At 47.7% G+C, this 15,455-nt stretch overlaps 2 protein-coding genes across 5 annotated transcripts in view; both read right to left on the reverse strand.

Annotated features, from left to right (window-relative positions):
• The window catches only part of agmo (alkylglycerol monooxygenase), a 35,499-nt gene extending 30,775 nt beyond the window's left edge, over nucleotides 1-4,724 (reverse strand). The window contains exon 1 of one of the 3 annotated variants that reach the window (XM_068323817.1): nucleotides 4,153-4,724. In XM_068323817.1, the coding sequence (XP_068179918.1) occupies nucleotides 4,153-4,272 (120 nt within the window). In that variant the 5' untranslated portion in view covers nucleotides 4,273-4,724. Of the gene's footprint in view, nucleotides 1-2,204; nucleotides 2,278-4,152 lie in introns of those variants that run through there. The other 2 variants (XM_068323819.1, XM_068323818.1) reach the window with 2 other exon arrangements.
• A 1,740-nt stretch (nucleotides 4,725-6,464) lies between these two features.
• Nucleotides 6,465-15,423, reverse strand: meox2a (mesenchyme homeobox 2a). 2 transcript variants are annotated; one of them, XM_068324537.1, is made up of 3 exons: nucleotides 14,407-15,423; nucleotides 10,674-10,882; nucleotides 6,465-7,272 (listed from the first exon to the last, which is right to left on the reverse strand). In XM_068324537.1, exons 1-3 carry the CDS (start codon nucleotides 14,981-14,983, stop codon nucleotides 7,054-7,056), a joined length of 1,005 nt encoding a protein of 334 aa, XP_068180638.1. In that variant the 5' UTR covers nucleotides 14,984-15,423; the 3' UTR covers nucleotides 6,465-7,053. The 2 variants fall into 2 exon arrangements, with proteins under 2 accessions (XP_068180638.1, XP_068180639.1); XM_068324538.1 differs by having other exon boundaries at nucleotides 10,674-10,846; nucleotides 14,407-15,412.
• Between the last annotated feature and the right edge of the window lie 32 nt (nucleotides 15,424-15,455).

Below are 15,455 nucleotides of genomic sequence, written 5' to 3' on the forward strand. Positions count from 1 at the left end.
TTCTGTGTTAAGATATCACATACAAACACTTGTAAACATATTTAAAAAGAAAAAATTATAGTGTATTAGCTTAAGTACCCACAATAACATCGATCTAGCTGATGAACTGGGTTAGCCAACTGATGCTTTAGAGGGATAAATGAGCATAGATAATCGGCATAGAAAAGATGTTTCTCTCCACTGGAAAAGTTTCCAGAAGGTAGCTTCCAGGAGTCCAGTCGCTACACGCTGCGTTAGCGTTCTCATGTTCTCATCCAGAGTCATCAGATCCTGATAGAACTCTGTCAGAACCGCTGGACGTCTCATCCAGGAGCACGAAGCATCCATCACGGAGGGAATGTCCTCCCAGACGTACGGACACATGGAGCTCTACGGATGTGGATCCGCTAACAAAAACTTTATGTTAGCCCTGACACAAAATGTTGAAAGTATAATTCATGCTCCAAATTTGTTGGGGGGGGGGGGGCACAGATATGCACATCTTGCAGAGCCTTTTTTAACACATGGTTAAGATTAGGCTACAGAACGACCTTGTCAGATTGAGGGTAAGCTCCTTGACGTTCCGTTAGCGCTGGACGCCAGCCCCGGTTTCCTGGGTGTCCGACCCGTCCAGCCTTTTTTCGGGACTTTCCGATACGATTCCGTTTATAACACAGTCACTCAGGAAGTGCCGTCGGTTCCGTCTGGCCTTGGAGGAGCTCCATGCGTCAGTCAGCGAACGTGTCTTGGCAGCAAAAAAACGGACCTGGCCTTTGGAAGCCGGCGTTGCCAAAATAACTTCAATTCTGTGTTTGAAAATATGACTTTTAGAAGCTGCAAATCGACCGCTTAGGAGGCTCCGTTTCAACGCAGGTACAATAACAACCAGGACATCAGAACGGTGTGGGTTCTCAAAGGTCGACCACGAAGCGGTCGCACATCCGTGGGAACGACCAGGAAGTTAACGCAACGGTTTGGCGCAATCTGCTAAACGGGGGTTACCAGGGCCGGTTCCACCTGTCGGGTTCCACCTTTTGGGGTTTTTTTTGTCAAAATACTCCCACGTAGATTCCCACCAAAGTTACTGGATGGAATCCAGGCCAGGATAGAAGTCGAGGGTTTCTGGAGCCGATCCGTGGTTCTTGGGGAGTCGGACATTTTTCAGTTTTTTTTGCCCGACGAACAAAAAAGAACGTCTGACCTGATTGCCGTTAGCGAGAAGCTAACGAAACAAAGGCTTTAAAGCCAACAGCCAGTGACAGGCCTCTCCGTCGTAACGGCGCTGGAAACGTGTAATGACCTCTTAATGGGCCCGTCAAACATGGAACCAATTAGCGCGCGACGCGGTTAGCGAACAGGGGTCATGACTGCGCGTCAGCCGCCCCCGCGCCCGTTTGCTTTAGTCGCTGCATTCGTAACCGGAGGAATGAAGTGGGGGCGTGACGGGATCGCACGGGAGCGGGGTCACGCAGGTGGGAGGGGGTGGGCATGCATGTGCATATCCACATGCTAACGCGTCCGCCTGAGCGTGCAGGTGTGTGTGTGTGAAAGTGTGTGAGCCACCAGGGACCCGCGATCACACGCAACGCTCCAACATCTGGCAGCAAACTGCAGAGCTGCGCCAAACAAATGGGCTCCCGGCGCAGGGGCCCCCCCAAACCCCCCCCAGGAGGGAGGTGATCATTCTGGATGCCGCTGCTCTGCTCCCTCCTGTCGGGCGGATCGTTTTACCTCCACAGGCCAGGAAGGAATTCTTCAGCAGACGAGAAAACGGGAAAAATTTGTTGTTTTGTTGTTTCCATCTTTAAACTCCTCCTAAACGGATTTTATTTTCCTGTATTTCGGCCCTAAACGCGGCTTTACGACGCCACCCGCTTTGACGCTGCACGCGGTTTGTTGTGGCTTCTAATAATTGTATTTTCTCCCCGGCTGGACGCGACACAGAACGTGACATTTGCGGACCAGATGTCTGCGTTTCTTTATTTATTTTTTAATAAGGTCACAGACGACTGAAAACACAACGCCTGACAATCCACTTTCATCGCCGCCGTCTGTGGAGATTATTGCGTTTGCGTTAAAATCACATCGGAGCTGAGAAACCTGGAACCCCCCCCTCCCCCCCATAAATCCAAAATGTCTGCAACATTAGACGACGACGTGTTTTTATTTCTAATTATCGCCGATCTGAGTCAGTAAACAGAGCTGAGTCACAACCTTTTTCTCACCCAACAATGAAAACTTTTATCGCCCTGCAGCTCCGGCAAATTTGTTCAGTCATGTTTGGTGGTGGACTCTCCTGCTGGATGGGGGGGGGTAATTTTTCTGCCCCCCCCCCGTTGCCCGGCGCGTCCAATGAAACGTCAGAACCAGAAACTCGGCACTAATAAAAGGAAACCCAGACCCTGGAGACTGATTAATAAGAAGTAAAAACCTTATTTAGGTAAAACTGTCCTTTGAGTCGAAGCCAGAAATTAATTAGGGGGGGATCATAGTGGGGGGGGGGGGGATTTTGCAGAACAGGAAACGCCGACTCTTCTTGAACAGCTGTTTCTGGACGGATGCAAGTCGTAGGTGAACGTTTTCATGCTGGAATAATCTAAAAACAAGTGTTTCATATAAAGAGGAATGTCAGTCGAGGGGGGGGGGCTTTTTTTTTGTTTTAGGGGGGGGGGGGTGGATGTCGTCTCTTTAACTTATTCATGATCGTTTTAGTCAGCTTGTGACCATTTTTCCACACACCCCCCCCCAAAAAAAACCGGCAAATTCAAAGAATTAAAATTTCTCATTATTTATTCCTCGCTAAAAAAACATGCTAACCAAATTAAACTCGCTGGGTTACTAAACAATGAGCCTGGGGGGTTAAACTGACACTATCAGCTAATTTAATTTTCCACTTCCACAGCTGAAGCGTGACCTGATGACATCATCAGCAGAGGCCAGTCACACACACAATGGCGATGCCAACTGATGAGGACATCGAGAATTAAACTGATTTTACAGCGATGAAAGGAGGCTGTTGTGTCTCGTATATGAAATACTTTTGATTTGGAAGGTAATTATTACAGTGGGGGGGGGGGCGGCTCATGACCCACAATCACAAGACAACGCTGAGCTCACTGTGGGAGAATAAACAGGTTTAACAACCTACTAATTATGTTGATTATTGTTTTATGTCAAGATTTCTGAGGTCAGAAGATAAGTTAATTATATTTTTATTTAGATTAAAAAAACATTCATTTAATTTCAGTTTTCCATGATCTCAAAGTCTTGTCGAATTTTCATTTTTGCTCCATGACAGTGCAAAATTTTCAGAATTAAATATTTCTTCATTTGCAAGTACTATAAATTTTACAACACATTGAAATGATAAAAGAATAAACATTTCGATGTTTGTTGGAGAAAAAACACAAAGAAATAAGTTAATCGAGTAATTGTTTGTTTCATATTTAATTTCTTTTTAAATAAAAATAACAAAAAACAACGAGATCTTAAAATTCCTGGTACGATTCCGCCCAGGGGTGATGTATAAATGTAAATCTGTGGACACACTGAATACGTTCTGAATTAACCTCTGAAAAGAAGTGAATAATTTTTCTCAAAGAATAAGGTCAGCTGGTTACCGCGGTGACAGAAATAGACAAGCTGCTGAAAAATGCAGAAGAGAAAAAAAAAAAAATTTCCTCAGAATATGTTCAAGTACATAACAATAAGCAGATTTCAAGAGTTTATCAAAATGATTATTAAATTATAATTATCTTTTTTGATACATAATATTTTAATGAGGTATGAGAAAAGTTTCAAATGACTTTTATTTTTAATACATATTTTTATAATATTTCTTTTGTTTCTCAAACATGAATCTGTTGTAATTTCGTGTTTTTTTCCCATACAATTCTGAATATTTCCTGTAATATTATGACTTTTTTTTGTAACTTTATATCCTTTTTTGAGGCAAATTACAAAATTTAAGATTTACGTTGTGACGTTTTGTGATAAAATTACAACTTTTTGTGTAACGTCATTACTTTTCCTGAATATTGATTTTAATCTAATGACTTGTGTTGTGACTTTTTTCACTCTAACCCTGAAATTACCTACAAAAATGATAAAATATGATTTATTTATGTGTTTATTGTAAGGATGCATAGGTTGACCACCGGGACCGGGACCCACCTGCTCCACGTACCGGGGGACATCCTCCACCCGCTGGAAGGACGACTCGTTCGGTGTCAGCAGGCTGAACATGGCCCGGAGCCCCGGGGACAGGGAGCCGAGTCCGGCGGCTTCAGCCATGGATGACGGGGTTACCTGTGCAGGTATGCGGCGGGGGGGGCGGTGGTATTGGTGGTGGTGGGGGCTCCTTCCGGTTCGCTCGCGCCCTCAAACAGCGTCGGTTGTTCCTGCGGGAGGTCGGCGGTGGAGGACGGGCAGCGACCCAACACCCTGTGGCAGCAGCTGCAGTTACTGTAAACTCAACGTGACGTCACGCCCATAGCGCACGAGGCGCAGATCTCGTTCCGCCCGATTCTCGCGAGACTTGGCGGAATCACGCGTTTCCAGGAATGAAGGGTCGCAATGTCGAGCTGGGAGCCACAGGAGATACATCCGGGTTCTCCTTCAGGTCATCTACCTGGACAGGTGCTCTATAAAGGAGGGTTTTGTTTTTACTGCCTTTACTGTCACTCAACGTGTTTCAGGACATTAGCCAGCTTCACCTTCACTAAAGCGCTCGTTACACAACACCAAGAATACGCTATCCAATTAATTATTATGGGATGTTCTACTGCAGCTTTAACACTCTCTGCTGAATTTTATTCCACAACTATAAAGCTAAAATATCTCGATGCTACAAACAAAAGTGAGTGACACAACTTTTGTCAGATTAAGATGGTGGTGGTGGTGGTGGAGGTGGTGGTGGTGTTGGTGGTGGTGGTGGTGTTGGTGGTGGTGTTGGTGGTGGTGGTGGTGTTGGTGGTGGTGGTGGTGGTGGTGGAGGTGGTGGTGGTGGTGGTGGACGTGGTGTTGGTGGAGGTGGTGGTGGTGGTGGTGGAGGTGGTGGTGTTGGTGGTGGTGGTGGTGGTGGTGGAGGTGGTGGTGTTGGTGGTGGTGGTGGTGTTGGTGGTGGTGGTGTTGGTGGTGGTGGTGGTGGTGGTGGAGGTGGTGGTGGTGGTGGTGTTGGTGGTGGTGGTGGTGTTGGTGGTGGCGGTGTTGGTGGTGGTGGTGGTGTTGGTGGTGGTGGTGGTGGTGGTGGTGGTGGTGTTGGTGGTGGTGGTGGTGGTGGTGGAGGTGGAGGTGGTGGTGGTGTTGGTGGTGGTGGTGGTGGTGGTGGTGGTGGTGGTGGTGGTGGTGGTGGTGGTGGCGGCGGCGGCTGATGACCCTGCTGAGACTGACGTGATTTTTCTAAGCTAATATCTCAACTAACAGCAAGCACATTTGTTTTTGAGTGTTTTTCTGGTCTTCATTGTTGGTTATAACAGGTAGAGGTGAAAAGAAGCACCATAGACGTAGCAAAAAGGACACCCCCGACCTCCGCTAGCATACGAGGTCAGAGGTCAAAGTATATGGGGCTAAACCGATTGAGGTGACAATGACAGAATGACAAATAAATGACAAACTGTTTGCCAGACCGAAAGTCTCATGACCACCAAAAACAGGGAAGGCTGGCGGTAGCTTGATTAGCGTAGCAACACTCCTGGGTGTGGCCAGTTCAATGGACCTAACTCGACCAAAAAGGCTGGAGAAAGCGTCGTAGATTAGCTAAATGGATATAGATAATCACTACAGCTCGTATCTGAGGTAGCGCTCGTTGCCCCGGGGCCGGGGTGGGATCCAAGGACAGCTTAAAGGTTGTTTAGGTCAGGGTTATAAACTCTCACCTGTTGGAGCGCTTAGCGGATTTATGCTGACGCAGCATGTCCAATGATAGGTCCGACACTGACACGAGCTTCCACGCCATCGGCCACGTGATGCTAAAGGCAAATTCAAATTTAACGCTAACATTTGATGGTTTCCACGTGAAGGCAGTTGGGGTAGGAGTTGGGGGTCGACGTGCTCCAGGACGCCTCGCTGCTCTCCTAGTTCATGCGTTCACTGGAAGGTCCTGGGAAGACGTGTGTCCTCCATATGTCGTGTAGAAACGCTCGCTGTGAGGTTCCCCCCCCCCTCCACAAATTAGAATGCACAATCACAACGTGGTGAAAGACGAGATCGGGCCCAGGAATGATTTTCAACTGGATTCCGTAACGGAATCCGATCCTTTTGCGGGTTCCTCCAACTCTTGGCAGGAGTCCCACGTCTGTCCCGAGGCAAAGGTGAATTTAGTATGCGTCTACCCCCCCCACCACCACCACCACCACCATCGTCGGCTTTCAGCGTTTAATTCATCACAGCTTGGGCACGACTCACGGGTACGCGTAAAAAGTTCTTCATTCAAACAGAATTTGCTTTTACCACTGGTTACATTTTTATTTCATCTGCAACTCCCCCCCCCCCAAAAAAAAAAAATCATAAAATATGTATTTCAGGTTTCAGACTCTTTTACAAAATGTCACCACCGGTCAGCGTTTCTTTCTGCGTGATTCCGAGGGTACAAAATTTTCATGAGGACACCCAGAATTATTTACACATCATTTATATTAGCCGGGCAAATTAGATTCACCGGCGCGTGATTTGATCATAACTCAATTACATCGTAATTTACATTTTCTTCAGTATAAACTGACCGAAGTGCAGACTAAAAGTTAGACAGTGCAAATCCTTCTCTGGAGGCACGCAACGCGGAATGTTCACGCCAGTTTGACTGAAAACGATTTTTAACATCCAAATATTCCGAGGATTGAGCCAAACCGTCACATCAAATTTGATTTTTTTGACATTTACAAAATAATTCTTTTAACCAATGGTGCTTTAAAAAATACGTCAACATTCTGTAAGTGCTCGTTTCTGGAAAGACACGTCGTTCCTCTGTACATTTCTACATTTATTTAGCATCGTTGTAAGACGATGGCGAATCACCGAGCTGCCGCCCCTTTAAAGGGGGGGGGCGGTCCCGATGGGTTTGTGTTCGTGGTGACATCACAAGTGAGCGTGCTCGGAGCTCTGGTCGCTATCGCGACTGTCCTCGTTGGCTAGGGAGTCCGTCGAGTGGTGGAGCGCCGCGATGCCGGAGAACTCCGACGGCAGCAGCGTTCCCTTTTTCACATTCACCAGTTCCTTCTCTCGGGCCGCCGCCCCCTGCTGGCCGCCTTTCACCCTTTTCCACTTCATCCTCCGGTTCTGGAACCACACCTTCACCTACGGGGACCAAGCAGACAGAAATGATCAACTTTGCCGCCTGTGAGGCGAGCAACAACTCATGAAATAGACCATTAGGAGACTGACAGCAGCTTTCTCTTTGGGTTTGGCAGCTACCCCCTCCAGGGGCAATTACGTGCGGCCGCGGCCTTCCATCTGCCACTTGGCGTCTACCTGTTTTTCCCCGACTCAACAGCTCTGACCGTATTTACGTCTCTCAGATTGATGATTAAGCTGTAGCTTAATACGGTTTACACGTCAAGTAGCAGCAGAGGCCCTCTGGGTGTCGACACGTGTGGGGGGAGGCACGGGGTGAGGCCAGGGGGGGAGGTTCACTCCTGTCACACAGGGTGAGGTGGGTTTATTTTTGGGGAGCGTCATTCCGAGGGAACTGACCGGTCACATGGTCAGGAAGTCGGTTGACAGCATGAACGTTTGGACTCACCCCTGTGGGTCTTGAGCAGAGACTCGTCTCGTCGTTTGGCTTCATTAATCAGATGTTCTGATGTTTATTTAGATCGATTGGACAGATATTAACGGACTCTTTCCACAGATGAAGTCTACTGTTTCCAGACGAGTGCCGTCTTCAATGGTCCAACCCAAAATGTTCTTCCCAGAGACCCTTTAGTTGCTAATCTGAAACAGATCCAGACTCCAGCTTCTGGTTCCTGGGGAATCTTATCCCATTCCTCCAGTTCTGGAATGTTCCTGCTTTACCTGCTGCAGCTGTCTTCATCAGTCCCCCCAGAGGGTTTCTCTGGACTCCAGTCAGGTGACTGTGACGCCTCTAGATTGACCCAGAACTTCTTTTGGAACCAGAAGAAGTTCCCAGGTAGACTCTGAGGTCTACCTGGGAAGTCCGAGTTTCATCTTCCTCACGGATGAGGATTTCCAAGAGTTCCCGATCTTTGATGGAATCTATCTGGTCTAGTGGACCAGGAAGCATAGTGGACCCAGAGTATCACCGAGCCCCCACTGTGCATCAGCCTCCTTCTTCCTCCAGATATGCAACCGATCCAGAGTCCCCAGAAGGTCCAGTCTGGTTTCCTGGCTCCACAGAACCCCAAACCAAACCTTATCTTGACAGTTTGAACAACACAAAACAGACATTTAAATGTAACGCAAAAAACATTTACTTCCGAACCAAAGTTCCTCTAGTTGTGCTCCAGATGTCTAGAACCTCGCTAACTAGCGTGTTGCTCCGTCCTGATGCTCAGACTCTATCGTCTTTGTCATCATTCCAGTTTTCACGGCCTACAACAACACGAAGCATCCATCAAACCTCTCCCAGCAGCCCATGCGACGTAAATCAAGAGTCTGTCCGGCCGGCTGCATTGCCAAATATTTACCTCACGATCTCCTGCTGGATATTTTCCCCAAGAAAACCCAAGTCCGACGCAACACTCTGCACGAGATGCGGAGCTATCACGCACATTTTGTCCAGCTTAGAAACGCAAAAAGATTGATGCTAGCAGTCCGACAGGAAGACGACGGTATTCTGACGGCTCGGAGCCGAAGCGGCGTTTAGAAGGGCTGTAAAGTTCACGCATTTCGAAGCAAAACCTAAGGGTTGGGCAGACCTTCGTATGACTCATGGTACATTTATCACGTTCACTCAGAGGAGGGATCTAAATGTGACTGCTGGTTTACTTTGAGAAACCATTAACGAACACCTGTAGACGGTTTTATTCGCTGATTTCCTCAGATAGACGTTTTTATCTCACAGTACAGTTCATCAGTATGAGTCTGAGCATTTAGCGAAAGACTGTCAGACTTTCAGAACCTGAACGCCTCCCCCTCATCTTTTATTTGCGTCTGTTTTTTGGCTTTGCTGTCATGTTATGCGGAAACCGCTCCACAGATGTCCGTGAAACACAGTTGGAGGTTTGTTTACGGGAGCGAGAAGAATCCGTTAAACTTTGGATTGGATCCCGATAAAGGGTTGGATCGAGGATTTGGTTTTATTTTAAATTTTTCCCCATCTGCATTCAAAAAACAGATTCATTTAGTACCGAGGTCGTCATGTGAGGTTTAAGGTTTCAAAATCAATGTTTCAGTCAGTTTGCGTTGGAAGAGCTGTAATAAAGTGATCAAAACAAAACAAGACAGTCTGACTGTGTTGTAGTCGTTCTGGCCATAGTGGGACATCGACATACGTAAAAGACTGGAAGTAATCGTAAAAGAACCACGGCCTCATTTTATTGACTTGTTTACATGATGGTCGAGTGGCGTTGCTTTTTCTCAAAAATTTGTGAAAATGTCTAAACAGCTACACAAATGCAACAAACATTTACTACTTTTGGTAAAATGGTTGTCAAACGGTAGATATTAAACATTTTATTGCATAAAAAGGTAAATGCAGGGGGTTTTCTCTTTGCTTTACGTCGCGGGAACCCTTCCTCCGGTCAGGCCAGTTGTGAAATGGGTATTTTTACGGGTTGATAATTGGTATCTGGAGTTGTTTAAATTTAACAAAAAAAGCGATTATTGGGCCTTGGCAGAGGCGTTCGCTCAAATTCAGCGCCTTTCTAGCTTGTGATTGCAGAAAAAAGAAGGTGTAACCAATAACTTGGCTGCGTTCCATTTCTGTGCGGCGTGCACCATCACAGGCTTGGGCCATGGTGCTGAATGGGACGCGGCCAGCGCTGATGTTATTAGTTCCACCTGCTCGCATCAAAATGTCCACAGCTAGAAAGGTCTAGAAGAGTTATTGTTCTCTTGCAGACGTTTCCTCAGCGCTTTTTTTCTTCCAATCATTATATTTAGGTTAGCATGACAGAAGGCGCGTAAATCTTAGCAGATATTGATATACGCGCCGCAAGCATGTGGATCTTCGGGATCTTAAAATTTGATTTGCGTCTGTAACGTCTCGAAGACGCTAACCTCTCTTCTTTACGTCGATTCTTCGCCGTTTGGCGCCGCCAGACATAAGCGGCGAGGTGTCAGCCGGGCGTGACTTATGGCGTCCAAACGGGTGCCAGAGAACAACGGGCTGCGCTACACTTCCTTCCCCCCCCGGCCATTTGTCTCCTGTTATTCACTTCACGTGTCGGGGCTTTGCGGTGCCCGGCCCACGCTCCCAGACCAATTTGTGCTCGCAGCGCTAGCGGTGCAGAGGAAGTGACTTGCTAGACAGCACTTCCTGCAACCCGTCTCCCTTCCTCGGCTTGAAAGAATGGACGGGAACATCTGGAATATGATAGTCCCGTCACACGGCTACATCTGGAGCACAATAACCCCTCAACCCGAGTTAGGAAAACACAGTAGCGAGCCCAAAAGCCTCCTCGCCGTCCTGAAGCCGAGTCCGCTTTCACAACATGGCATTAATGTGCTAATAGGGGGAGCCCGGTAACGCCTGACCCCCGGGGGGGGGGGACCGACCGAGGTGGGTGGGAACGTACTTGTCTTTCCGTGAGGTCCAGGTTGACGGCGATCTCGTAGCGCCGTAGCCGGGTCAGGTAGTTGTGGTGGGCGAACTCGGCCTCCAGCTCGCGGATCTGCTCCTTGGTGAACGCCGTCCGCTCCTTCCTGGGTTTGCTGCTCACGTCCGACTTGAAGTTCCCGTCCTGGGACTCTGAAACCAGACACCACACGGGTTTCTGCGCCGCTCCTGACGGATTTATACGCGAGAAAAATAGAAATAAAAAGTCCGGCCTTACGAGGCAGGTGCAGGAGCGACACGATGGGGGCCGTCGATCACACTTTATCGCAGTTTCACTTATCTGGACTTACATATGAAAGAAAGCACATCTGAGGATTTATTTTAAATAGAATTTGCATTTTTTTTCTCCTTTCCAGATTGTTCTGATTCACAGATTAAACCAGATTAAACAGACAAAAACATCTTTGAAGACGTGTAAAAAAAAAAACGCTCTGAGTTTCATCACGTTTTAAATGAAGTGAAGCATAAATAACAAACTCTTTGCTAATTTCCTAAATAAAAATGATGAAGAAAATATTACAAATCCCTGACGTGTCGTCTCCTTGTAAACTCATCATCTGAGGAAAAAAAAAAAATTTTCCAAGGAAAACACACATTTAGCTGAACCCCCCCCCCTAACCCCCCCCACAAAAACTTTCCTATTGTGAGCACACGTTGTGGTTTCTCTGCAGACTAATTCCTCTGCTGTGTTAAACCTGCATCCAGCTGACCCCCCCCCCATCTGTTCTGTCTAAACGAGGATCGTCCTTCTAATTATCTTTTTTTAACTCCCTGGAGAGGCGACGGCGGCCGGTGAACTGTACCGACTCTAAAACGGTTCTATTTATACGGCCCCGAAACAGGAAATAACAGATCTATAGGCTGCGAGAATTCCCACATGAATTTTTTTTACAAAATGAAAAAGATGATTTCTTGACCCGTAGCGTGACTCGGCTCCCCCCCCCCCACCATTTTGACCTTCCCACTCCCTCCCTGTAATTTCAAACCGAGCCGTCCTGATTGCAGCGCGGCCTCCATCCTCTCTCTTTCTGGTAAACAGAGACGTCGTGTGAGGAGGAGCGAGGGCCCGCCGGCGCGTCGGCGCACCGCCGCCGGCCCCCGAGTTGAAACGAGCAGCGAGGCTTTTATGGCGCAGCCGCGACACCACAGCAATTAGGACCCGACCGTAACTTTCATCCCCCCCACAAAAAAAGAGGAATAACACGAGAGAGAAAACCAGACGGGCACGTCGGTCAGGATTCTAAAGAAACGGGGGTAAAAGGTTAAAAATCCTCACACATGGGGAGGGAAAATGTTTTCTCCTGGGACCAACGCCTCCCCGCCTGCTTGTTACCGCACGGCTTCGACATATTAAGACTTCAAGCACCTTTTATTGTCCCACACAGAAAAAAACCCAGTAACTTCTTTAAAAGGCGCGACCACTCCCAGGACGGGACAGCGGCGCACAAATAGAACCCAGACTCTGCAAAAGTGCACCGGCGACACTCCGAAGGGCTCCGAACCCCCCCCCGGATTGACCACAAAAAACCAGCAGAGCCCAGACGCTACCATCACCAAACCCACGTCACACGCAGACGCTCCGTGTTTTTTTGTTGTTGTTTTTTGCGTGAAAACAGGCGACGCCGTCATGGAAATGAGCTCTCGGGTTTTGTTGTTATTTCTGAGTCTAAATCGGGGTTTCTGGTCCAGATGGCGAAACCTGATCAGGGCCTGTATCTCATGCAACTGGCAGCGGTGTAATATTTAGACAGCTGATGGAGTCAGCAACCTAGTTAGACCCCATCGTGAATGCGCGGCACATTTAACGCCTTTGCACGCAAGTATTGTTGCAGGGGGGGGGCGGGAATCAGAGGCTTCAAATGATTCGATGAAATAAGAAAGGAAATAAAACGAGTTCCTGGATGATGAAACGACATTTTGCACATCAATAAAAGGATCATCTGAACTACAAGTCAAAATAAAGATGACATCTAAGCTTTATTTTATTCTTTGGGGATGTTTATTCCAGAATATTCTGTCGTCTTTCTCCTTTTTGAATATAATGACACGTTTTACGGGTGTTTTTGGCGTGGCGGCTGTAAACCAGCTGGGCCGTCAGAGGAACAGGACCCTCCCTGAGGTGACCACCAGCATCCTGAGTGAAAACCGATCCCACGGGGTGGGGGGTGAGAGGGTGGTGGGGGGTATATCAGCCGGCGGTCAGGTGCAGGTGATGTGCTGCTCACACAAAGAGGCCTTTAAAGGGGGTGTCGGTTCAGCGCTGCAGTCCGCAGCCCTCAAATGGACAGCGGCGGCGCCGGGCAACACTTTCTCAGAAAACCTCGAGCTCTCGCTCGTATCACGTTCCCCAAGAGAACTCCGGCGACCCCGACCCGGCAGGGTGGCATGAAGTGATTGATTACCATGGTGACGGCAGGACGGAAAGGCCCGCCAGGTTAAAACGATGCGTTTGAGGGCAAATAGGTAAAGATTTCCTCGAGATAAATCCATGGAGAATTAGTTAGTCTCGTAAAATAATGTTTTCCAAAGAAAATAAAGCTTTAAAATTTACAGATTATTTTAAAACTTGACTTTTTCAAAACACCTGACGTTTTATGGAGGTTTACAAAATCCTGAATTTCTTAAACATTTACAAAATCCCGACTTTCTCAAAAGTTTACAAAATCCTGAATTTCTAAAACATTTACAAAATCCCGAATTTCTCAAACATTTACAAAATCCTAAATTTCTCAAACGTTTACAAAATCCTAAATTTCTCAAACGTTTATAAAATCCTGAATTTCTTGAACGTTTACAAAATCCTAAATTTCTCAAACGTTTACAAAATCCTAAATTTCTCAAACGTTTATAAAATCCTGAATTTCTTGAACGTTTACAAAATCACAAATTTCTCAAACATTTACAAAATCCTAAATTTCTCAAACGTTTATAAAATCCTGAATTTCTTGAACGTTTACAAAATCGTAAATTTCTCAAACGTTTACAAAATCCTGAATTTCTTGAACGTTTACAAAATCCTAAATTTCTTACATGTTTACAAAATCCGGAATTTCTTAAACATTTACAAAATCACAAATTTCTTAAACGTTTACAAAATCCAGAATTTCTAAAAAGAAAAACTAAACAAAACAGACTTCATGCAGAGAAAACAATTGAATATATTAGAATAATAAAAAAAATGTCTTTTTTTAATCTCTTTTTTTAAATCAACAGGTAACAAAAGGGACTAAAGCTTTACTGTGGCAGTAAAACTAACAACCCTCCTCATGTTGGCCCTTTTTTGATTTCATTTTCTCCGTTTGATCGTTCTGCTCCACACGAGGTGCCGGTTCTTTTTTACGCTCCGTGACATTAAGGCTTTACTGCCTGGTTTTCTTCTCCGAGGAGCGTCGCGACCGACCAGATGTGATTTTCGAGATGCGCCCACAGCTTGGATGTGGCCTTGGCTCCGAACGCCGTCAGCCGACACCTACGAGCCGCTTTTCTGACAGATTTTTTGTTTTCCTATCAGAGCTGCAGAAACGTCCACAGTTACGTGTGGACAGATTTATGATGACAAGTACAGATGTGAGTTATTCTGGAGCGACGCCTGGAATTTCCTCAAATGTGGACATTTATGTGATGATGTTCCACCAATAATAAGAGAGGAAGACATCCAGGACTAAAGAATCGGGAATAAAAGCTCTCCTCACCTGAACTGTCGCTTTTCCGTTTCACGTTCCTCTTCTCCGCTTCCGCCGGCGACAGAGTCTGTCGGCCGAAATCCGCCGGCTGGACGCAGGAGGCCCCGGTGGGGGTGCTCCCGCTGCCCAAACTGGGGGTGCTGGCGCACATGCTGGGCCCCCCGGTGTGTCCCAAGTCGGGCGTGGCGGGGCCGTTGTCGTGGGACGAGTGGGAATGCGGGTGGCAGAGGTTGTGGCGGGCGTTGCCGGGCGACTGCATGGGCGGGATGTGCCAGGACGTGTGGTGCTGAGGCGGGTGGTGATGCTGCTGCGAGGGCAGGTGGCCGCCGCGGTGGGGGTGGGGGTGGTGGTGGTGATGGTGGTGGTGGTGCGGCCCGGGGAACAGCCCGTCCTCCACCGGGTAGCTGGAGATGATGCAGGGCGACGGCGAGGAGGTGGAGGAGGAGGAGGACGAAGAGGCCAGGTCCGGGTAGGAGACGTGGTCGGAGCGCCCGTGGAGCGTCAGCGGGGACTGGGTGAAGGCGGGATGCAGGGCGGGGGCCGGGGCATGGGGGCTCCGCAGGCATCCAAACAGTGTGTGATCCATTATAACACACACACACACTCACACACACACACTCACACACACACACACTCTACCCTCCAGGAACGGCGAGAAAAAAAAAAGGGGCAAAGTTACCAAAATCAAGCAAAACCAAAAAATAAAAGATCCAAGATGCTCCTTCAGTTTTTCCCTCGATGGTCCTGAAAGCTTTCCCCCCCTCCCTCAGTTGGAAAACTGGGAGAAGGAACGGGAGTTTGTTTGGAAGCGGGTGTCCTGCGATAATCCGGAGCGTGCGGGTCGCACAGGATAAACAGTCGGGCCGGATCGGAGGCAGCAGAACCTCTCGGGTGTCAGCAGGAGCCGGAGACTGAAGGAGGTTCCTGCAGGACGAGGGGAGCCGGCGGAGGGGATGTTATAAATAGGGTGTAACGTGAGAGGGAGGCTGGGTCACAGACTGCATACGCGCTACTGACCACATACATATGATCACCCTCCAAAAAGCACAGCACAATAA

Source organism: Antennarius striatus, chromosome 9, assembly GCF_040054535.1.
Source record: "Antennarius striatus isolate MH-2024 chromosome 9, ASM4005453v1, whole genome shotgun sequence".
Taxonomy (NCBI): domain Eukaryota; kingdom Metazoa; phylum Chordata; class Actinopteri; order Lophiiformes; family Antennariidae; genus Antennarius; species Antennarius striatus.